Below are 25,607 nucleotides of genomic sequence, written 5' to 3' on the forward strand. Positions count from 1 at the left end.
CATGTCATCTTTTGATTGGTAGCACAAATGTATTGATAACTTTGACTTTGTTTCATTGATCATGTACTTATTATGTTATCTACATTGAAACTTGGATGACCTTGGGGTATTATGGGGTAATATACATTGAAGCTATAATAACAATCATAATAGGTTTTATTTACCCTACTGAAAAAATTATATACTTTAATATATTTCAAATATACTTACATTTGTGAAAGTACCTTTAAAGTATACTAAGTATTAAGTGTACTATCTATAAATATATACAAAGTATACTAAAAGCATGCTTGTACCAATTTTGACATAACTTTAAACACCCTTAAATATAATTGTATCAAAATACACTTTTAAGAAATATATGAAATAAAAGTATACTTTAAGGGAACAAAATATGTATTTGCTCAAGTGAAACAATATGGGTTTTAAAGAAATTTTGTGTATATTTTAAAATATATGCTCAAAATAGAATTTTTTCAAATTCACTTAACGCTTACTTGAAGAGTAAACAACTAAATACACTGAAATTTTAGTATGTTTTAAATTACCCCTCAGTATATACTTTAGGCTAATAAAGTATGCCTTTTTAGGTGCCCTAATGATCTTTTACTATTTTTGTTCAAATATCAAGGAATAAAAAAATAATAATCCTTATAGTGGAACTTGATGTAATGTTGTTCACCAAAGTAAATAATGTGTTCATGCCTCAAAATATCAAACATTGACAGTTTAGTGACAGAGGTTCTACAAACAAAAACAATACTTGTCCTTAACACTAAATGTTGCAAGTATCTTCAGTTTTACATCTCTCCGAATATGATCTGTTGTTTTCAGTTTAACTAAAACACAGAAGCTGTCTTTACCCAATTGATTTTCAGATGTATAATGTAAGATCTATTAGTGAACGGCATTAGCTCCAGTTCACACTCCAGACCAGATGGTGGCGGTAATGCACACTTTCAGTTTTTTTGACAAGCATCATAAAAAGAACAGCCACGAAGCCAGTGAAGGTAACAGATGGTGTTCAAATTCATAATTTTTACTGACATAATATTGCCTTAAAATTAGAGAGGACCTTGATAGCAGTTAGTAGTTTTGGTAAACTCAAGCTCGTGACGTCCTAGTCCAAGTTAGACGACAACACAACCGGACAAGAACTGGATGGAAATGAAATGTGGGTCACAAAAGGAACCCGAAAGAAACCCGAAAGAAACCCGAAGGGACAAAGGCTGCTAAGTTGTTGCTAGCTGGTGGTAAGTTTGCTTAAAAATGCTAATTATCTTCGTTTAATTATAAACAGTGCAGTACATATATAAAGAAACTTATGTTGGTTTCAGAAATAGATCTTTTGTCAGTTTTATTGTAATTTTTATGATTATTATTATAACAATCATTCAACTTCATGTTATAACTGCATGGAGGCTGTTTGTTGCAACTTGATATAGTCTTCTTCATAAACTCAACCTGGTTTTAATTAAGCTCATTATGCGAAAGAGACTTTGATATTGTGAGGCTGTTATAACTCATCATTGTTTTTATCTTCAACATATTTTTGCAGTCTAAGCAAATTAAGATGAAAGAGGAAGCCAGTGAACAAGAATTAGAAAACCTAAAGACTTTCCTGTCTCAGAAGAGGCTCTGGCTCCACCAGATCACCAACCAGTTCTGAGGATGAACCTCCACATCGTCTTCATGGTGGAAGGCTCTTTGTTTTTTTACACTGAGCAGCTGGCCACATTTTTAACAGCAAAAACTGGTATGTAACCAACGCTAAGTTCTTAATAAACATGATTTGATTTAAAAAGTAATTGGACAGAATTTATTCCCCTCGTTAATCTACCATTTCTCGTTCATACATTTTATTCATTGTTATCTTTCAGGGCCCTGTGATGGACTGGTGACCTGTCCAGGGTGAACCCCGCCTCTCATCTGATGACTGCTAGAGATGGGCACCACCAGCCCCCCTCACCACCATGCAAGGATCAGAGTGTTCAGATCATGGATGGTAAGATTGTAAGGTAGTTTGTCTCCCTTAAATCCACTTAAAACAACTTCATAACTTAAAACAACTTCATAACTTCCCAACATCAACTGATTTTATGATATTGCTGACTATTTATCTACTTTTAACATAAACAGGCAAAGAAGACCCCCAATCATTATCAGTTGTGATGAAGAAACATACATAGCGAGTCCACAACATCTTAAAATTGTAAGTCATACTTTGTGCTCTTTGTTGCATTCTTTGCCGTTTTTCTGTACTCTTTAAAATACAAGTGCTTTCTCTGTTTAATTGCTCTATTGTACTTTTTTGTAGGTTTCTGTAAAGTGCAGTGGTCCAGTGAATGGGAATGTTCTGCTGATCCTCACTGTTCTTAGGAAGGAGAAATGTCAGTTTGTCTGGCGTAATACTGGAATACTGTGACATTAAATTAAAACAATACTCCTTAGTGAATCATTTTCACATTTCCTCTAAAGTGTACCTATTGTTTTATTGTGCTAATTTTCTTAAGCATGTTGTCTATAAACTTTGAATATACTGACAATTTGTACAATTCTGTGATAGTATGTTGGCAATGTACTCTTGAAAAATGTCAATATATTGAATACACAATGTAATTTGTTTTAGTTGGAAAGTGTGTTGTAGTTGATCCTTCTGTTTTCTTTTAGCCTAATATGTTTGCAGTACTGTAGTGTGTATGAAGCATGTAATGTACAAAGTGGCAAAGCAGAATAATAAAAGACATTAAGTAATGTCTGTTATTGCGCAATAGCCAGCCCCGCCCTTTCCTCACAACTCTCTTGGGCTGACTACTGACCAGTTCTCTGTCTAACAGGTCCGGAAAGTCTCTAGGACCTGAGTATTACCCTGAGAGAGATCCATAAGAGACAATCTATTTAAACTGGTAGCGAAAGCGATTCGTCTAGCTCTAACTACCTTCGATCCAGAAGCTACGACCCTTTGCAGTTAAGAAACAATCAGCTGAGTAGCCCTCGCAGCTGCATAATCCCAATAACCGCTCCTGTTAACGGTAGCTCGCTTTCTAATGTATAACTCGCTCTTGGAACCGACTAGATTAAATTTAGTGACTTAGATGTAAGTCCCAGGGTCATTATTTACTCTCACCAAAGGAAATTATGAAGCCTCCTATTTACTGGAATCATGTACATTAGTTTTACCTTAATTAAAAGAACTGAAAAATAGTCAAATGACTCAATTAATTCCAATGTCCACCAACCTCATTAGAATTTTATAGTATGAATTTATTAAGCACGCTTAAGCAGGGATATGCGACATACAAATCAATAATCAATTGTATATAATTCAAAAACAGTGTAATAGAATTTACATGTACAATCATACTACCCTGTCTCCTTTCCCTACCTTATGTCGCAGGTTCTAAGATAGATTTTTAGGGAGCAGATTCAACTCACACCCAGTTGGAGATGGGTCTTTGGCAACAGAAATATCCCGTGTCTTGGTCAGAGTCTTTGTCCTTAGATGGAAAAATCCTCCTTAGAATAGATGCAAAGCAGTGCGGGTCCAAATCCTTCGAAAACCCAGCTCTTTTATCCCTCCGGGACCTTTGTCTTTTCTCCAAGTCTGTTGCAGCGTTAGCGATTGTTGGGTGGAGGCAGGGTCGACGGTAGAATCAGGAACCGGGGCTGTGGCAATCGGATCTTGTCCTTTTCTTGGCGGCGCGGGGTCTTGACTTTCCCGTGGTTCCGAGCTGCGGACCTCTGCTGTCTCTCAATCTGCTTATCTATGTTGTCTCTCCTTCGACGCCGCGGATCAAGAACGATCGCTTCCTCTTTTCAGGCTTCTTTTATACTTTTCACGTCCATTTGTGTGTATGTGGAGTTTGCTTTACTATTTTTTTTCTGAACTTCTGCTTTGTCTCCCCCATCTGTGTGTGTGGGACCTTGGTTTACTATTTTTTTATTTAACTTCTGCTTTGTTTTTCTGGAAAGTCCCGTCTCTCCCCAGCTTGCGACACTTCCTGTCAGCAGGGCTTCACCCATCATGCTGACTTTAACGTACTGCATTCCTCTCTTTTCTATAACTCACTATAGTATCTATTACGACTTATTAAACACATTCAACCTGTGTTAAACCCATTTGAATTGATTTCAAATCATCACAACTTGATATTCATTAACAATTAATCACATCTCTCACTTATTATAAATCATCAACCATAATCATTACATAGTTAAATCATCACAGATCATTAATCAGAGATACTTTGCAGAAAGTTATTGAGTGATTACTTATATTCATGTTACCAATTGTATTCATACATATTCAACTTAATTAACTTTTAATCAAACCACAAGACTGCTTATTTTCTCTCAGGCCTTCGTGCACCTTTTCTGCATGCACCCGGAAAGATCTCACACCCCATGCCAGTTTTCTTGACAGTAACTAAAAAGTGTATTTCATTAGCAATTATAATACAAAAGTATAGTTGTAGAATACTGTGGTTGCACTACTAAAATATGAAATATGTAATGCCAATATACTTACAATATATTCTAAATATATTTTAAATGTAATTCAATCACAAAAATAGTACACTCAAAATATACTAATCAGGCACGTTTATATTACATAAAAAACTATATACTTAAAGTATACTATGTATAACTTAAATTGTTCCAAAAAAGTACATGAAAGTACACTTGGTACACTTTAAATTGTACTATAATACAATTTAAATACTATTAGGCACAAAATTAGTTGTTCCAAAATGTCACACTTCAAGTTGCTATTAGCAAACAGTTATGTTGCCATTACTGTTGTTAATTCTGTCCTGGTCAAAACCAGGCCCTTGTTCTTCGGTTTGCTTCAGACAGAAAGTCTGGATCCTTGGCTCTTGAGAAATGATTGCTTGTTGGAGGCGTGGACTATGTTCAATTATTACCTATGAGACGTACAGTATGTATTGCATTGGTTTGATGCTATGAAGCTTACCAGAAATTGCCTGCGTTGTAAAGAGCCATCCCCCAAAGTGAGGAGAAAAATGCTGAGCTGAACAAGGCAGCTGTTAATGTTAATTCAGTATTTAGAAGTGTGGCCAACACAAACTGAAAGGATTTGTTCACTTCCTCTGCTGCCATTGCTAAAACTACAGGCAGAGCACAATTCTAGAACAGCACAGAAAATCTACATAATCGTTCACAACTTCTCCCTCTCTTCGCTGAGAAATCAAGCTGAAAGTGAAATCGAGGTGAAAAGATAGATGAAAGCCAGGGAGGAGTAAATGGAATCGGAGGGCTTTGGCTTCATGGTTGATCAGATGGTGCAATGAGGCTTGGAGAAGAGTGACAGAAGATGCTGGATGCTTGAAATGAGAAGACTGGAGCATGGACTTAGAAAAGTACCCAGGAAGACAAATCTCTAAATAAATAGATAAATAAATTATTTAATAGATAATAGATAAAGATGACAAAGAGGAGAGTGGAGGCAGCCAGAAGTCAGATGGATGGCAACCAATGAATTGTTGAAAACATCATCCAAGGATGGACTGGTTTGATCTGAGAAACAAGGAACGTTGAGTGAATGCTAATAGTGGCATGGAGAGTTAGATGAGCATCTGTGGAAATGATTTCATAGGGCTTGATGAACCTGGGGGAAGTTTTCTTGGAATGCATTAAAGAGGTACAGTATGTCACAAGCAGAGAGCCAAAACTTTTGTCTTGGTGAATAATGGGGAGTACTTTTCTGATTCTCTGCTGCAGCAAAGAGCAGCAGTTTCATTGAATTTACTAAATTGAATTTACTAAATTAGAAGTTGAAGTTCAGTCAAGTCCAGTTCATTATCTATCTAAGGAAGCCCAGATTATTGTATTGAGTCACTGATTTGACCCTGCAGCAATCTCATCTTTAAGGAGCAGTGTACAGTTTATTGTATTGATTTGTTGAGTTTGCTGAAAATGCATGTAGTGGCAGAGAAGATGATAACCTCCAGCAGAATCTGCCTCATTGCATTATACCGTTGTTGATAAAAAGCACTGAAAGGTTTTTAAGCACTGAAAGAATTTCTCTCTGGGATTAAAAATGTACACACACACACACACGCACACCCGCCTACACACACACACACCCTCACTCACTCATCTTGTAACTGTAATGACCTAACTCAATAATTGTTGAAGCGGGCAATCATGTTAGATCATTTAACTCAATCATACTTATCCAATACTCACTGAGGTTGGGGAGTAAATCAAGATTGCATATCCTGAAATGACATTGGAGACTTTATATCTTGTTCCAGAATACTTAAAGTTTATTTAATTACATATATTTAATTTGTTATTTTTCTAATCATTTTAATATGCTTAGTGTTTGATATAAACAGATACGGAATACTTCAATATACTGAATACTGGCCATAAAATTAAAATATCATAAAAGTTTATTTAAATCAGTTATTCCATTGAAAAAGGGAAATTTGTATGTCATATTCATGTATGTTATATTCATTCATTACACACAGACTGATTTATTTCAAATGTTAATTTTGTTTAATGTTGATGATTATTATTGACAACTAATGAAAAACCCAAATTTTATATTAGAAAATTTGAATATTGTGAAAAGGTTCAATATTGAAGACACCGAGTGCTAATTAATTCAAAACACCTTCAAAGGCCTTTAAATGGTCCCTCAGTGCCTAGTTCCGTAGGCTACAAAATCATGGGGAAACTGCTGACTTGACAGTTGTCCAAAAAATGACCATTAACACATTGCACAAGGTGGTCAAGTCACAAAAGGTCATTGCTAAAGAGGCTGACTGTTCAGAGCTCTATGTCCAAAGACATTCATAGAGAGGTGAAAGGAAGGAAAAGATATGATAGGAAAAAAGTGAGATCCAAGGTCAATACACCCATCTTCCAGGACGTTTTAGAGCACTTCATGCTTCCTGCTGCTGACCAACTTTATGGAGATGGAAATGTCACTTTCCAACAGGACTTGGCACCCGCACACAGTGCTGAGGCTACCAGTACCTGGTTTAAGGACCATGGTATCCATGTTCTTAACCCTTTCATGCATCGCGGTCACTACAGTGGACAGCTATCTAAAAGCCATTTTCTTGTGTATCTTGTGGAGTTTTATTTTATAAATGCATACCACTAAAGTGGACACTAGTGCATCAGGCAATACACTGCCAACTACTGTCCATCTATTGCAAGTGCAAGAATTTTTTGTTAAATCCGATATGGCAGACGGAAGCATATCAGACTAACTCGGGAATATCCAGTCCCCCCTCCTACTGTGGAAAACTCTTGTAGGTAAAAAAAATTATTGTGACATCAAGAAACCCCTAAACATTTATACTACTGATGTATTTTCTAAATAACAACCTGTCACCAGTCCACTAAAGTGGACGTCATGCATCAGTGACAATATTTTGACAGGTATTGATATCAATACTCTGACTATAGATCTACAATATGTAATATTTCCAGCAAATATTTTGACTGTAAATAAACAGAAATATGTTAGTTCTTAACTTGATGTCCATTGTAACAATTAAGAAGTAAAGTTTTTATACATTACTGGCCAATTGTAGCTGTAGCTACAGTGGAGATGACGATGATGAAGAACCTTTGATCACTATGGTAAATCAAGATGTTGAAGGACATGAAATAATTGGAAATGCAGAACCTACAGAATGCAAACCTGTATGCATTTTAAAAAAAGAAAATAAATTCTGGCCTTAACAGATTAGTAAGTGAAGACATTTCTAGTAATAAATATGAAATCATGTCATACCTCAGATACCCAAGGTCAAGAATGTATTGATCATCAGACCCAGGTCTTCTTCTTAACATCACACTAAGTGTTTTTTCACTTCTTGGAGAAGGTGAATCTTTTACATTTCAAGGAATCTGTAGCTTGTGTGCTAATAAATGAGGATTCCATTCAGACACGCTCAACAGTACCAGTGACATCCCATCATCGTTGAAACGCAGACGGGTGTCTAAGGCAGTGGTGTCCAAAGTTGGCCCTTGAGGGCTGGCATCCTGCATGTTCTAGTTCTCTGCCTGGTGGTAGTAACTTCCTCCTCAGCATTTCTCCTGAGGTCTTCTAATGAGCCACCATTTGATCCAGGTGTGTTGAACCAGGGAGAGAACTAACATATGCAGGATGCCAACTCCATGACTGATTTTGGACACCACTGGTCTAAGACACCCCATGAGACCCACGAAGTCTGGAGAACACTGGCCCTTCCTCACTGCAACCAAAAATATCAACATGCAATGATCCAGCCCACAGATAAAACTAAATACATCTGCATCCAATGTGTTGTTTGCAACCTGGGTGCTTTGCGTGTTTCCATACAAGATAGCCTTGCTTTTTATTAGTCTGAAACTGAAGATACAGTACTGTTATGTTACAGAAAACAACAGAATGGCTGAAGTGTTATATTCAATGTTAGTTTTATAAAATTAAAAATGTCCATAATAAAATCTTAATGCTTGAGAAGGAGCAAAAATAAGACTAAAATGAGATCAAGCGGTTGAATGACTTAAGGGATCAGATAGTAAGGAACATTAGACTAGAATGAGAATTGAATACAATGTTCTATATTTATGTATTCTGTTAATTAATGTCAAAATATATTCACATTATAATATACAGCATTTTATTGAAAAGACGTAAGCGCATGTTGTCCACCTAAGTAGACACTTAGACAAATCCTAAAAAAAATAAAAGTAATTTACAATTTTTTTTTTCCTACTTTATTTTTATGCCCTGGGAAAATCAGAAATACTTTGGGAAAAAAAATCTTGACTTACTGGATCATAATTCATACATGAAAGGGCTAATTAGCTAGCAAACTCGTATGACCTTAACCCTATAAGAAATCTATGGGGTATTGTGAAGAGGAAGATGTGATACTCCAGATTTAACAATTCAGAAGAGCTGAAGGTCACTATCAGAGCAACCTGGGCTCTCATAACACCTTAGCAGTGCCACAGACTGATGGACTCCATGTCATGCTGCATTGCTGCAGTAATCTGGGGAAAAGGAGGCCCAACCAGTGTTGTATAAAGTACTGAAATCTCAGAGTCAAGTAAAAGTATAGGTACCTCTCCAAAATATGACTTTGGTAAAAGTCCAAGTCACTGACTGAAATGTTACTTGAGTTAAAGTCTTAAAGTATCTGAAACGTTTTGTACTTAAGTATGGAAATTGCTGTAAAAATGGATGTACTCAAGTAATGTAATAAAAAGTACAAGTAAAAAGTAAAACAAGGCAAATGTAGTTTGAATGACATTTTTTATATTTTGGTAAACTTGTCAAATACACTTAAAATAATGTACACAACCAAGTGCAGGCAAAATTAAACCTGCTAATAGATATACCTGCAGGCATCATTTAGTTAAGAAAATTAGGTGCTTTACCTATAGCACAAGGTTAACTTAACCTGCTTTACAACTGAACCAGCTTCTTAGTATACCCTCCAGGACAGAAAATACAAAGTTTTTGTAAGCCTTAAGTTTTCCCTTCAAGTAAGGTCAGTGCTGAAAATGAGAAAAATAAATAGTACAGAAAATGCGGCCAACATGAAGAAAAAGAGCTGTTACGATTACTCTACTTCACAAATCAGTGAATCAGTCAATCCTACAGTCAGTAGGTGGTGCACACAACTGGTCATTATGCAAAAGAAAAAAAAAATTGGGAGGGAAATGCAGCTTATTGGCATCTGTAAACCTGGTTTTGAACTTGCATGCCTTTCCTATATTCGTTAAATTTAGTCTAAATTGCTATCGCTATGGCTTCTGTCCCCCCTTAAACAGAGGAGTCTAGGTAGCCTGCTACAGTCAACATTAGGCCTAAGCTAAATATACCACGTGTGGAACTGAAACAATGCCAAACAAAGTTAATTTATACAGGTAACGTTATGCTCAAGATTTCACAATAGTGCCTAGTGACCAAGCTATAGTTACTGAAACAGGAGGATTATAACCATTTCATAAGAAGTTACCTCGATGTGTTTCTTCAAGTTGGACGGGGAGTTTTTGTAAGATAGAATTTCCACATCTTCGGGCAGGAATAACATACACTGCATGCGGTACGACGAATCTTTAACACCCACGAAAGAGTGTATTGTGTTTAAATAAGGCCATGGGCTCTCATCACCAGCTGGTGGTTCCCCTGGAGCCGTGTCCGACGTAGTTGCAGTCGTTGTGGTCTCCGTCTCCTCCTCCATGTGGCTGCTGCTGATTGCGAGACTTGCTTTGTGTTTAATGGGAGAAGCGAAACAGGTGTATCCTATTGGTGGTGATGAACAAGCCCAGGCAAGTAGGCTACCGACTTTGTTCGGTAGCCTACTTGCTACTTGCTAATCAGTAGGTGGGGTCAAAACACTTGCGTTTCTCTCTCTCGCTTTTTTGTAACGAGTAACTAAACCACACATTGAAAATATATCGGAGTAAAAGTATGCAATTAAGTTCGGAAATATAGTGAAGTAAAAGTGAAAGTTATCAAAAATTTTCATACTCGAGGAAAGTATGAAGTACTCCAAAATATACTTAAGTAAAGTAGTGAAGTGTTTTTACTTCGTTACTATACAACACTGGGCCCAACTAATTACTGAGTGCTGTATATGCTCATACTGTGGGGGCGACTGTGGCTCTTTGGTAGAGTAGTCATCTTGCGATCGGAAGGTTGTAGGTTCGATTCCAGCTTCCTCCTGCCACATGTCGATGTGCCTCTGGGCAAGGCACTTAACCCCAAAATTGCCTACCGATCTGCGTATCGGTGTATAAATGTGTGCGTGTTTGTGAGCGCGACTGGGTGAATGTGACTCTAGTGTAAAGCGCTTTGAGTGGTCAAAAAATGACTGGAAAAGCGCTATATAAGTTCAGTCCATTTACCATTTTACCATACTGTGAAAAGCAGTACTTTTCAGTTGGCCAACATTTTAAAAAAAACTAAACTTTTTTTTGTTTTGTTCTTAAATAATATTCTAATTTTCGGAGATACTGAATTTGGATTTAATTAGTTCAGTAATAATAATCAACATTAACCCTTTATGTCTTAAAATAAAATGGATATAAGAGATATTCTTGCTTATTTTAATTATATGCAGTTCTTTAAATGCATACAAAATACGAATATGAAATATAAATATGTAGGGCTGAAAAGATTCCTCGAATGATTTGAGTACCTCAATTATTAAAATTCCTCGAGAAAAATTTACCTACCTCGAAGCTTCATTAATTTATGTTTTATTATTTTGCGCACCGTGTTCCAGCCGGGTCATTACTTGCATTGCGCAGAGCTCTGACTTCCGCCTCTGAGTTGTTGACGAATGCTGAGTGTTAGCGGCATAATGTTCAATTTTCAAGTTCGGCCCATGGGGATTTTATTTATTGATGATAATGCCTGGGTTTTCATTGTTTTCGGGAGACCAATAAGCATCCTTAAAATGACTGGCGCGATGACTGGAGTATGGCATCCTTTCTCCTCTGGGAACTGCTGGTTCAGAGCGAAAGGCAGGAAGAGTGCTGCGGAAGTATTTGTACAGGTGAGCGGATAGACTGAACACGAATGTGGAAGTCAGCAGAAAAAGACAAAAATATAATTTGAGTCTTGTTTTATTCTCAATGTCTTCCAATCCACACCAAAAATAGAATGAAGTACAACCGTTGGTGTCTTCTAACCTCACCTTCTCCCCTTCACAATAAAAGTATACATTCGGGTGTGAAATATGTATATTGTATACACCACAATAAAGGTTTTTACTGACCTGTGAAGTGTGATCTCTTTGGACCTTGCTATCTTGCTAGTGTTGACAATTAATATCAAAACTTTGCATTCCCTTCTCAGATTCTTTACTTGATTGTGTCATTTCCCCAACCACCAATATTCCTGACTCAATGCAAAGCAACAGCGCATGTGGCTCACTGCCAGGGCTTGCTCAATAAGTCACGTGATGTCCAATCCACAAGATCAATGAGCGGACTTGCCATTTACGTTTTACAAAGGAATTTTAAAAAGCATTACCTGGCTGTTAATGCTTCGAATACAGCGAGCAGCTGCTGCCGGACACAGATGCAAGTATATAAAGAAAGAAAGGGGCAGGAAATATTGGTGGGGACTGTCTCTTTCATGCCAGAGTTGGTGGGAACATGTCCACACCAGTCCTTCAGGAAGTTATGCCTATGGCTCTGTTTAGGACTTGAGGTTTAAACAAAATAAACATTTGAAATATATCAGTCTGTGTGTAATGAATGAAAATAGTGTACAAGTTTAACTTTTTCAATGAAATTGCTGATCTACATAAACCTTTTCATGATTTCATGAATTATATGGCCAACACCCATGTGGGCTAATATAATTTGGAGTGCTTGTTTTGTGTGTCTTTACATTATTCATCAGGTTCCTGTCTTCAGTTAGGGTTCCATTAAAAGGAAGGCTAAGGTTATGTTTGTTCTTGGTTAAATGGAAACTTATTTGATCTTTGCTGTTGTCTTACCCAGCAGTAACAACTCTTACAGGTTCATACATGGATGACAAATATAAACTCAGAACAAAATCCAGGAGCTCCACTAATTGCAATAATAATTGCTGTATTTTCAATTTTTACTGTATTTACTTCCAGTGCAGTTAAGTATTTGAAATAAAGTCTTAAACTAATCTATTTAGGTAATCTCCTGTTTTTGACTTAGCACATCTTCTATCCTGTCAGGTTAACATGTTTGTTGAAGGATTCCATGATGCCATGGTGCTATATTCCATTGCGTTACATGAAGGCATGAAGAATGGATACTCAAAGACAAACGGTACTGAGATAACCTCACACATGTGGAACAGAACTTTTGAAGGTAAAGCACACTACTCTTAAACTTTCAATAAAGCTGATAAGTTTATACATAATTCTATTTTAACAGTGTTCTTCTGATGTTTTGCAAGTCACCTGGGATGTAGGAATTTGCACACTGATCTTTAGGTCTTTCTATAGTTTTTCAATTAAATATTTGTCAGGCAATTTGATTGGGCAATTCTAGAAATTTTACTTTCTTTCTCTGAAACCAAGTAAGAGTTTCCTTGGCAGTGTGTTTGAGACTTTTTTCCTACTTGCAAATCCACACTTGTGAATTATGATTGCTATGATTGAGTATTTCTTAAGAGCCTTCTAGCCATGATCAGAAGTGAAAAAGAATTTTACATGTGAGGTTATTTTTCCAGTTGCCTTCTATTTAAGCTATTATGATTATCATGCCCTTAATGACAGGGAATCTACACTAACAGTACTGATTGTCGTTCTTTTACTCTCATTTTTGTTTGCAACTTATATGAAACAGCATAACATCTTATTTAGTGAATGTTGCATTCCTAAGAAAGACACAGGGGCTGATTTTAATGATTATTTAAGTGCAATCACTATGAAGCTGTTAAAATGTGTTCATATAAATGAAATCCAATATATATTAAATAATTCTATGGAAAGTGAATCATCTTCTAAGATACATCATGTTTCACTTGATGGCAGGTAGTAGGCATTGAATGAGTGCACTGGCTCCAGATAGTGTTATCTAAGTAGCATGAGGCTCACCTTCACTAAACACAATGGAAAGAATGAACTTTTTTTTTTGCTTTGGTATAGTATGTAAACCAAACCTGTTGTAAAACACTACTTCATATTCCACCTCAGAAGACATAATGATGGAGCGACTTCTGTGTTCTGGTTAATGTGCAAAAAGTGTGAAGACCTGACTTAAGGCTCTCCCATACTTCATCTGACGCTGAACAGTCGATGCGTGGCCATGTGGCTGGGGGACATTGGTATTTGCACACACTTTACATACACAGGCCACCTGGAAATCCCCTGGCGACACCGAACCTGCTTCAGTATGCATATCAAACCCTTAAGCAAAGGTAACAAAAGAGTCATGGAGAGAGAATCGCATCTTTTTGCAGGCCATCCTCCTCCATGGATAAATGACTTTGCAATTTCCATTTTTAGCCATTTGACAATTGTTGTAGGTATTTTGTGAAGAATCGTACAAAATATGGTTCTTCACAAAAGAAGAATAGTATTTCCTCTTTATCAGATGCTCCTCAAAAAGTATTCTTGTCAATTTTCAAGATGGTGGCTTAAAGTGCGGTCATGCTTAGGAGTGCTGGCATGCCATTTCGCTTATTTTGCAATTATAACCCACAAATAATGTTGGAGCACAGACATTTATTATCAGTAGATCATTTGTGAAATGATTATTTTGTCCTACAGCAGTTGCCGTACAAGTATGCATGGAACGCCTCGGTCTGAGGTACTTGGTATGTGCAAGCTGTTAGCTCTGTAACTAACAGCTTATCACTAAAGACACCTTTTCAGTGAATTCTCTCCCGGCTGTCTGTCTTACTTTTTATTACAATGAGCAAGCATTTATATGGTGTCAGAAAAAATTGTAAAACTGTCACTCAAAGGCTTTTTTCCTCCTTATTTCTGCTCTTCCATCGGATTTTTTTTCTTTCGCCCTGCATCGTCAGTCTATGCCTGCTGCCTGGAGCGCACATGTCCTGGATATGATGGTTTTCACAGACCGGAGCCTGTGGTTTTCAATGAGAATGTGGCAGAAAACTGTCGCATTTTCGAACGGGAGTACAGCATTTTTATTGCTGCTGCACACCATGACAAGCCAGCTTACAGTATATTCTTTTCAACATTATGGGTCCAGATGGCATCGAGCGGGAGCGCTTGTTTGTCTACTCTGCTGCTGTTACATGATGAGGATAGAGCCATCATCATACCAGCAGAATCAGACTGTTTGAAATGGAAATTCTGTGAAATTTGCAACCCCTTATGCAACAGAACAATGGAGAGGCACAAGTTTCATCCAGAAATCAAAGACAGGATGAGAGCATTGAGTCTTTTATCAGCAATTTAAAAATAAAAGCTAAAACCTGCAATTTCATTGAACTTACTGACCATCTCATCTGCGACAGGATAGTTTGTGGCATCTCAAGTGACTCTCTCAGAAAGGCTTTATTAAGAGACAGTGATTTAACTCTGGTAAAAGCTGTTTCAATCTGTCACATTCATGAAATGACAGAGGAGGGAATCAAAACATTAGCTAGCTAAGCTAACGCGGTTGATCCTGTAAAATACTCCTCCAGCCTCCTCCGCAGACCTCTTCCATCTACCTTCAAACAGCAACAACAACCTAGGCCCCAGTCACATATTATAGCTGACTGCAATAATTGCAAAGGCTCTCACATTGCAAAAAGAGAAAAATGCCTGGCATTCAGACAGCAGTGCCATTAGTGCAGGAAAATTAACCATTGCAAAAACTGCTGCAAAAGCAAACCTCAAAATCCCTACAAGAAGACATACAGACAGCCAGTACATGAAGTTGCCATTGAACAGTCAACTGTAGGTGACACTTTCTATGCTTTGACGTTGACAGCATCACACCAAAAGTTGATACAAAGCAGGAAGGTGCCACCATCCACACTAATTCTGCTTTCATTGAATTTAAAGTTGACATAGGAGCAAAATGCAACGTGTTATCCCTCCACACATTTAAGAGAGTAACACATGGGGAGCAACGTACCAGCTGCGGAGATCCACCTAACCTGGTTGCATATGGTGGTAACAGGATTCAAACTAGCGGTCTGGTCACACTGCTATGCAATTTCAAAGATCGACATCATTCACTGAACTTCTTTATAGTAGACAAGGATGTACAACCACTACTTGGTTTTCAAGCATGCACAGACATGGAAAATGTCAAACTAAGTCCTGAAGTTCATCATGTTGATGCAGAGTGACAATACCTTCAAAAATAAAGTCATCTCACAATACAAAGATTTATTCAGTGATGAATTGGGATAGCTCCCTGTAACATATGCCATGACATTAAATCCAGATGTGACAAATATTGTGAGACCAGCGCACCACATCCTTTTGGTGATGCAGGATACAGTTAAAGATGAACTCAACTGGTTGGAAAACATAGGTGTAATAATGCCAGTCACAGAGCCCACTGACTGTGTTTCCTCACTGGTTGTGGTGCACAAACAGGACTAACAAGAAATCAGGCTCTGCATAACCCTCAAAGACCTCAACATGGCCTTAAAACACCCTCACTATCCCATGCGGAGCGTTGAAGAACATTTGCAAACATGTCTGGAGCAACCGTGTTTTCTGTGCTGGATGCCAAAAATTCATTTTGGCAAGTGCCAAAATGACAAACAAATCATCACTGCTGACTACATTTTGGAATTAACTCAGCCAGCAAAGTTTTCTAGCGATCCATGTAACAGCTGTTTACTGGGCTTCCCTGTTCAGTCATTGTGACTGACATCATTATCGGTGGTCGCAACCTGGCTGACTCAGCAAAGTACTGGAACGTGCCAGACAAGTTAACTTGAGACTAAATATAAACAAACGCAAGTTTTGTTTGAGTGAAGTGCACTACGTCGGTCACATCTTTACAAAGGAAGGTCTCAACGCTGATCCTGCAAAGATCACTGCCATCACCAACATGTCTGTCCCAACGTTTCCTTGGCAGTGACGTTGCCAAGAAAACGTCACTGCATTCCCATGCCAACGTTTCCTTGGTATGGGAATGAATTGCCTAGTACATTCCCAGCTTCAGTGACATTGCAGCCCCTCTGTAGATATTGACCCACAAGGACACTGCATGGTGCTGGTTTTCCCAACATCAAACACCTTTCAACCATCTCAAATAATGCCTGACCAGCCCACCTGTTCTTGCTTATTATAATGGTGCCGAGCCTGTCACTTTGACATGCAATGCATCCTGTTTTGGTCTAGGAGCTACCTGCATGCAAAATGGAAAACCTATTGCATCACGTGTTCTGACGGACACAGAGACGGTACGCTCAGGTAGAAAAAGAGCTACTTGCTGTTGTGTTCCCATGTACTAAGTTCAAAGACTATGTCTATGGAAAGGAAGTCATTATGGAAACAGACCATAAGCCCCTGCTCAGCATCCTAAAAAAGCCCATTCACACCTCACCAGCCCGTCTTCAGAGGATGCTTCTCAGACTACAGAGCTATGACATCAGGTTAGTGTACAAAAAAGGGGAAGCAAATGTATTTAGATGACACACTATCGAGCGCTCCGAACCCTTACACCCCGCAGAATCCATTTGAAGATGAAACCTTCGATGTCATGTTGGTGAGCTACATTTCAACAGCCCAACTGTAAGAACTCAGGGAACACATGGCAACTGACAACATGCTTAAAGCGCCTAGCCGTCGTCATACAGAAAGGATGGCCAAACAAAGAGAAACAATTGGAGCCTGCTCTGCACCCATTCTTTCCCTACAGAGATGAGCTAATTGTGGAAAATGGCATCATAATGAAAGGCCAGAAAGCTGTTATTCCACATTCTCTGCACAAAGACATACATAAAGGACAGCTAGGTGTTGACGCAACAAAGTGGCATGCAAAAAGGATCTTCTGCTGGCTCACATTGTGCAACGACATGACAAGAGAGATTCTGTCGTGTTCTGTCTGCAATAGCACCAATCCCCACCATCAAACGGAGCCTCTGCACCCTCACCCAATTCCAGATCTTCCATAGTCTGTGGTTACTGTTATAAATCCTCTGGCTTCTGTTCCTCGTCTGGCAAAGCTCCGCTCCTCTCACTCCTCATCGGCTTCTAGATACCTGTCCACCCTCAAACAATCAATCACCCTGCAGCTCCTTGAAGACCACTCCATGGAACCGTTAACTCCCAGCTTCTGGATGCTCCCACTCAAATCAAGCTCCACTCACCTCCCTCTGTCACAAAGAATATTATTCACAAGATTTATTATCAGACTCCACCCAGATATTCACCTTCTCCCTGCTTCACTTTCAGTTCTCCAGTTACACCATTTCCTGAACCTCAGACAAGATGTAGAAGCCATTATTCTTTTCTATTTTATAATAAACTTTATTAATCTTTCCCATCTGGTTTCCTTAAGTTTTTAAGGAACACACCTGGGTGTGAGCAAAAAGCATTCCAAAAACCATGACATATATTTTGAAGTAATTAAAAGTTTTGGAGCATCATGAACAGCAATATTTTAGTTAATTTTAACACTAAGGTATTTCATATGATTTATTTTTTTATGGTGATGAATAGGAATTGCTGGCCAGGTATCCATAGATGTCAATGGTGATAGAGTCGGCGATTTCTCTTTGATGGCTATGACCAACATTGAAGCAGGTAGCTATGAGGTAATTAAAATATTAAAAGTTCCCTAAAAAGTAAAGTACCTTGTATCAGTCCTTAGATATAAAAGATTGTAAAGGTTTGTGAAAGTAATATAGATATCTGATTTACAGGTGGTAGTCAACTACTTTGGGGAAAATAAAACTTTTCAGCTGTTGCCTGCCTTCAACACTGATCGTTTCACTCTGAAAAGAAGAAAGGAAGTCCCAAAAAAAGAAAAAGAAGTGGAAAATCATTCATGTAAACATATTTTCCTGTTTGAAGAACTCATAGAACTTTCAGCTTCATTGACTTGATAATGTGTATGTTTGCGTTTTTCTCAACTTCTCATGATTAGGTGGACTGGGAGTATCAGCCTTAACTGGAGTCACGGTTGGAGCTGTTCTTGGAGCTCTAATGCTGATAGCATTCTACTTTTTCAGGTAACAATACTTCAGCTCTGCCAGCTGCCCCAGCTTTTTTTATCACTGTAGTAACCGAAGAATATTTGTCTTCCTTCAAATCAACAAGTTAATGTGTGACAAGTTTTGGTTTGGCTATGAATAGCAATTAATACATGCCATCGGCAGTTATTTGTGACAGACTGCTGACCTATCCAGGTGACCCCGCCTCTCGCCTGGAACGTCAGCTGGAGATAGGCACCAGCACCCCTCCCGACCCCACTAGGGACAAGGGTGTACAGAAAATGGATGGCTGGATAGTTTTCTCGGTTATTGTTTATGAATACCCGTCTGATAAGGATTGGGTTTTAACTGGAAACAGCTAAGACAAGATCATTTCGTATTTATGCACAACATGTGGCTTTGAAGCATAGTATATGTTTGGATGTTCAACACAAGGATCGCTAACAAGTTCATCCGCCAATATTATTTTGACAACGATGATGTCCAGGTTAAACTTTAAAGTGTCACTGACAAGATGTTGGAACTCTGCATAAATTGTCAGTATAAATGTAAATAATTCACAGAGTTAGAAGTTAAATGCTAAATTCAAACATGGTTTGAAATGTTTTAAACTTACCTCTGTGTTGTGCTAACGGGACATCTGGCGGTGAAGTAATCACTAATTACCCCAGTGAGCAAGCACGCCTGTTCTCATTCCCTAAAACTAAAAATCTTCAAGATCAATAGACAAAGCAAATATAGAGAACAGATGGCTTCCTACTCCATCAAAGTCCCAAAAGTGTTGAAAGTATGTTGAAAAACAAGATTATCCATAAAATACAGAGGGATTATTTGTTTGTAAATATGGTGGATGCATGAGCAACCTGACGTCTAAAAGAGCCAGCCTGCATTTAAACTGTCACTAGTTGCCATGGTTACCCATCATTTTCTTTGCTGTCTTAACAGTAGCCAGAATGTTGTCAGCGTGCTACAACTGTTTACCAGAAGAGAGATTCTGACTCTACCAGAATCAGAATTCCTTTTTATTTTTTTTATTTATTAATCCTTTATTTAATCAGGTAAACCCCATTGAGATCTAGATCTCATTTTCAAGAGGGACCTGGGCAAAAAATTTGCAATACATAGCAACCTGGTTACAAGATAAAAACAATTAATACATATGCACAAGTATAAAACAATAAAAACAATTTAAAAACAATGACACTGTTTCATAGAATCTTGTTGCCTATCTTTAAGAACTGCTCGAAATAAGTCCAGTGAAATCATTTCCGACATCTTAAGTTCAGACTGCAACTGATTCCACGATGTGGGGGCAAAACACACTGAATGCCTGCTTCCCTTTTTCAGTTCGAAAGCGTGGGACATGCAGAAGAATAATGTTATTGGAGCGAAGAGAACGAGAACTGACAGTTCTATGTAGGAGAGTGGATAAATATGCTGGGGTTAGACCGAGTAAAGATTTATACATCAGGATCATTAAATGATTGTTTCTCCGTTCACTTAAAGGAGGCCATTCAGCTTTTGCGTACAAATCACAATGATGTGTCAGACGTCTACTACCGGTTATAAATCTTAAAGCGCAATGATACACAGTATTTAATGATTGAAGACATTTGGTCGAAGCATTCATATATAAAACATCTCCATAATCCAAAAGTGGCAGGAATGTCGCTGCTACCAATTTTCTTCTAGCTTTGAGTGTAAAACAAGATCCATTTCGATAATAAAACCCAATTTTCATTTTCAATGTCCGTAGTAGATTTGCTATGTGATTTTTAAAAGAGAGTTCATTATCTAGAATAAAACCAAGATATTTATAATTACTGACAAACTCGATTTGTGCTCCTACAGCAGTGGTAAGCAATAGAGAAGTTTCTGGTAGTTTTCTAGCATGTGAGAAAATCATTGCTTTTGTCTTGTCCACATTCAAAACCAACTTCAGAGTTTGTAAACGTGTTTGAACTACATTAAAAGCAGACTGCAAATACTGTATTGCCTGCGATAGTGATGCAGAATAGCAGTATATTATTAAATCGTCAGCATAAAAATGGTAAAAAGCATTTGACAGATTGTCACACAAGTTATTTATATAAATAGAGAATAAAAGCGGACCCAGAACTGAGCCTTGAGGTACGCCATTTAAAATAGTGAGAGTAGAAGAAGTGACACCAGAGAATTGAACTCTCTGGGATCTGTTTGACAAATAATCAGCTACCCACATGGTAGCTTGATGTGAGAGCCCAATCCTGTGTAGAATTTCAATTAAAAGCTTGTGTTACTGTGTCAAATGCCTTTGATAAATCAATAAACAAAGCAACACAATGTTTTTTGTTATCAAGAGCCTGGATAAGATCATTACAAACCTTTAACGTGGCAGTAACAGTGCTATGTTTTTTTCTAAAACCAGACTGTACATTTTGTAAAACACAATTAGAATCTAAAAAATTCTTCAATTGATTTGCAACTACTTTTTCAAAATTTTTTGCTAGGATACATAGTTTAGAGATTGGTCTGTAATTGTTTACCTGTGATGATTCCCCACCTTTGAATAGAGGCAAAACAAATGTTGATTTCCATACACTAGGGATTTTATTAGAGATTAGACTTAGATTAAAAATATGAGATAATGGCTCTGCTATAAACTCTGCAGCCAATTTTACAAAAAAAAGGATCCAGATTATCTGGCCCCGCTGATTTTCTGGTGTCTATGTTTTTCAGTTCTCTGAGAACCTCAGCTGTACAAATAGGGAAAAAGTTAAGAATGGTGGAGTTACACTCATTATTCAAAAACAGTTAATCAGTATTTACATTTTGGGTAAATGAATTTAAATCATCAAATAGAGATCCTACAGAAATAAAATGCTCATTAAAATAATTTAAAATTTCTAATTTATCAGACACCATTTTACTTTTTTTCCAAACAAAATTTGGAAAGTCACTCAGTGGTGCTTGCTCAGTAGCTGATTTAACTGATTTCCAAAATTTCTTTGGATCATTTAAATTTTTTGTAATTTCGACAAGGAAATAGTCTGACTTAGCTTTCTTGATTAATGAGGTACATTTATTCCTCAATTTCCTAAACCAAAGCCAGCTCTCCTCAGCATTGTTTTTTCTTGCCCTAGCCCAGGCTGCATCTCTTTGATTAAGCAGAGTCCCAATAGCTGGTGAAAACCAAGGATTATTTCTCCCCTTCACCCTAATTTTACGTTTAGGAGCATGTTTATTTATTAGTCTTGAAAACTCTTCATAAAAATACTGCCAAGCAAGGTCTACATTATCAAAAAGAGAAACCCTATTCCAGTTAAAAAGTAGCAAATCATGAACAAAAGCTTGTTCATTTAAGTGTTTTAGATCTCTTTTGAACAAGATATGTGGCTTGGGTTTTAGTAACTTAAGGTTTCTAACTGTACCTACTGCACAATGATCACTAAGGTCATTTGCAAAAACTTCTATCCCCATATATTTATGCGGAGCGTTTATCATAATTAAGTCTAGGAGACATGATTTTAGAGGACATTTGTTATTAGGTCGGGTGGGGTAGTTAATTAACTGGGTGATATTTAAGGAATCACAGATAGTTTTTAAGCTATCTGAAGATGCTGTCAACCAACATATAGTCTGTTTTCGAGGAATCTTTTATTGTCATTGTGCACAACAAAAATTTAAAAATAGCAACTGTCGAAGGTAAGTTAAATAATTGAATAAAATAATAAGTATATCTCAAGAATATAGTAGAAAAACACAGAAACAACTGGGATGTTAAGGAAAACAAACAAATACATAAATAAATAAATTGGCTGTATTCAGTACAACAGCTCTTGGTTAGAAACTGTTTTTTAGTCTGTTTGTCCTTGACTTTATTGCCCTTTATTGCCTCTGTTGTGCCTTCTTCAGGCACAACAGACTCAAGTGGAGTTAGCATTCCAGCTCAGGTCTTCACTAACGTGTTTTGTTATTTCATCACAATGAGACTGAGAGACTGAAGAAGCTCAGGAGAGGTCTTGAATTAGCTTAGCGAAATATGTATTAACCAGTTACATTGTAAATAAGAACAAAACAATTTTATTATGAAAATAACTGGTTTAGGGAAGAAATAAGCATCAACTTCCACAATAAAGTGTTTACTGGAGTCGAGCTGGATGACGATGGGTGATTGGGAGAACCAGATCTTGAGACTGAGAAAGGCAGCATCAGCTTTGGCAGTCCATGTGAAAAGGATCTTGGTGGAGGTAAGGGCAGTTAATGGTGCTGCTGTCTGACTGTAATGTCAGATGAATCGGCAGTAGAAGTTGGTGAATCCTGAAAATCTTTGGAGCTGCTTGAGTATTTTTGTTCCCAACCTGCAAGGAATCAACCAGAGGCATAAATTGCTTTTCTTCACATAGTCACACAGGCAGTTTTGTCAGAGACTTCTACCACAGGATGTCCCAGAACATCCTTTCAAAGGCACAAGGCTGACCAGTTTAAATCAGGTAGTTTGATAACACAAGAAGAGTGAGTAAGCGTTTCTAATCTTCGAGCAAACATTGATAAAACAAGAAGAGTGTGTAGCGTTTCTAATCTCCAAGCAAACATCCAAAGAAGTTAATAATGTACCATTAAAGAAAAGGGGCCAAAGAACAGAAAAAACATGAAAGAATAATATGAAAGCATAACCTTTCAGACAAACTCATTATTTAAATGAACTTAAATAATAATAAATTCAACATTGAGGGTTTGAGGAATGGGCCAGTGGAGAACTTCTTGGACCTTATCTGGGGTAGGTCGCACCTGTCTACCCTCAAGGATGTAACCCAAAAAGGTGACAGAAGGTTTGTGGAACTCGAACTTCTCTGCATTGACATATAGTCTGTTTTCGAGGAAATGTTGGCAGATGTGTTCCTTATGTTCTGACTGGGACTTAGAATACGTATATGAAAATGTTGTCCAGGTAAACAAACACAAAAACATTCAGAAAATCACATAGAACGTCATTTACAGGGGCTTGAAAGAAGGTTGGGGCGTTGCAAAGGCCGAAGGGCATAACGAAGTATTCAAAATGTCCAATAGGAGTTTTAAAAGCAGTCTTCTATTCATCCCCCTGGAGGACGAAGAGAGGGTGCTTACTGGAGGTCAAGTTTTGTGAAGACTGTGGCACCATGAACTGGTTTGAAAGGATATGGAAACCCCTCACAGATCCCAAAACCCCAGTTCCCAACAAAAGGTGCTTCATGAGGTTCGGTTTGTTTATTTGTATTAGCTTACTGGCAGATGTGCCACATTCAATATGGTGGACGCTGTGACATATCACAGGAACAAGCCGACCCACTCAATAAGGCATCTACGTATTAATGTCTATGCCTTAGCTGTTCATCTCTGAAGTCATTTTACATTTTGTAAGTTTAGGAGCAGCAAATAGGAGACATGAAAATGAAAGGATGGTACAGAGCTTGAAGAGTGGTTTTAAAATAAATTAGTGAAAACTTTTACTGTAAGGAGCAGGTTATGCAGTAAATAGAGTTGATATTGTATGAGATGTATAATGTATACATCTGCAAATCAGTTGTTAAAATTCTCAAGTATGATACTTATTTTATCTTTAGTTAGTTCATATTGTGATATTGTACACTGCTACATGTAGCGTCTGTTGTAAATATATTAATGTTATGCTATCCACTTGATGCGGAGAGTCAAAGTGAGGGAGCAATGGGAGAAGACCAGAAGGTGAGACAGGAGCACATAACAGTAGATATTTTAATTGAAAAGTTTGTGGCTGAAAATGAAAGGAGAAAAAAAACTCTTTTGCCCCAGTCAGAGTTTTTCAACCTTTTGAGAGACATGGCTCATGCATGGCAAGTTATTGAATTCAGGGCTGGAAAGTGAGGTGGCGCTGAGTTATTGTCACGATTTGGCAGTGGTAGAGTGGTAAGGTAGACGCAGTAGACCCAGGTTTGTAGAATGACATGATTTAATGATGAATAAAGCACACAATCCAGGCAGCACAGGTGAGCAGAAGGCAACTGGAAACAAACGGCAGAATAGACAAGACAAGGAAACAAGAGACACAGGTGGATTTAAATACACAGAAGACACAGCTGGGAGGAATCAGGGGTAGACGGGACAACATGAAAACTCAACAGAACACAGAAACTAAATAAACACAGGAAAATCAAGAAGAGTTCAAGAAGAACAAAACTTGTTTTTTAGACTTTGTTTTTGTTGGTCAAACTACTGTATTCAATTTAAAACTACTGAGTCAAATTTTACTAGCTGTTTTTAATTTAAGGTTTTAGAAAAAGGTAAAACCAGTTAAATTGCCAGTCAACCTACGTATGTAAATGCAGGTTTGACCAATAGTTAGATGTATTTTGACAAATAAAATACATCAAAATCTAAGTAAAATGACAAATATAGCAATGCAAAGTGACTTGGATAAGTCACTTTAATCTGATTATTGGATTATAGAAAGTAACCCCTGAGAGTCCTTGGTACTAAAAAAACGAGGGGTCAGATTAGAGTAATGACTTACTAAGTAAAGTGTTAGTATTTACAGTATTTTTTCACTCCTTGTCCGCTCGTCTCACCCTCCATTCTGCACATCACGTTTCTCCTCTCCTTCTTCCTCCCTCCTGACTGTCTCAGTGACCAATCAAATGGCAAAATCAAATAAAATATACAGTGCGTCTTACATCACACTAATGCTTCTTTCAATTGCGATGTTTACGTAAAATAATGCTCTTAGTCGATTTACAAACAATACAGTTTTAATTACTAAGTAAGCAAATTACTTAATAGCTACCTTTACCTTTTATATTATTTAGATATTAAAGTAAAGAAAAATACTAGTGTATTTCTTTCAGAAACAAGAATATGAAATCCATAGCTTTCACCAATGCTATGCAATAGTAAATAAAAGTTTGCTTTTATATCTTTGTGTCCTGTCTTGAACTATGTAAGATTTCTATTAACCTTAACATACAGTCATTACAGTAACCTCAGTTTACCACAG

At 37.5% G+C, this 25,607-nt stretch overlaps 1 protein-coding gene and 1 long non-coding RNA gene across 3 annotated transcripts in view; both read left to right on the plus strand.

Annotated features, from left to right (window-relative positions):
• npr3 (natriuretic peptide receptor 3) overlaps window positions 1–25,607 on the plus strand; it is a 107,847-nt gene that overhangs the window by 62,117 nt on the left and 20,123 nt on the right. For both annotated transcript variants that reach the window (XM_032578880.1, XM_032578879.1), the window contains exons 4-7: window positions 12,711–12,846; window positions 18,126–18,220; window positions 18,329–18,455; window positions 18,553–18,637. In XM_032578880.1, coding sequence (XP_032434771.1) covers window positions 12,711–12,846; window positions 18,126–18,220; window positions 18,329–18,455; window positions 18,553–18,637 — 443 coding nt within the window. The remainder of the gene's footprint in view (window positions 1–12,710; window positions 12,847–18,125; window positions 18,221–18,328; window positions 18,456–18,552; window positions 18,638–25,607) is intronic.
• On the plus strand, window positions 1,124–2,154 carry LOC116729958 (uncharacterized). The gene is made up of 4 exons (XR_004341222.1): window positions 1,124–1,253; window positions 1,559–1,756; window positions 1,881–2,018; window positions 2,140–2,154. It is a non-coding gene; the product is annotated as an uncharacterized LOC116729958 (long non-coding RNA).

The sequence above is a fragment of the Xiphophorus hellerii genome, chromosome 12 (assembly GCF_003331165.1).
Source record: "Xiphophorus hellerii strain 12219 chromosome 12, Xiphophorus_hellerii-4.1, whole genome shotgun sequence".
NCBI lineage: Eukaryota > Metazoa > Chordata > Actinopteri > Cyprinodontiformes > Poeciliidae > Xiphophorus > Xiphophorus hellerii.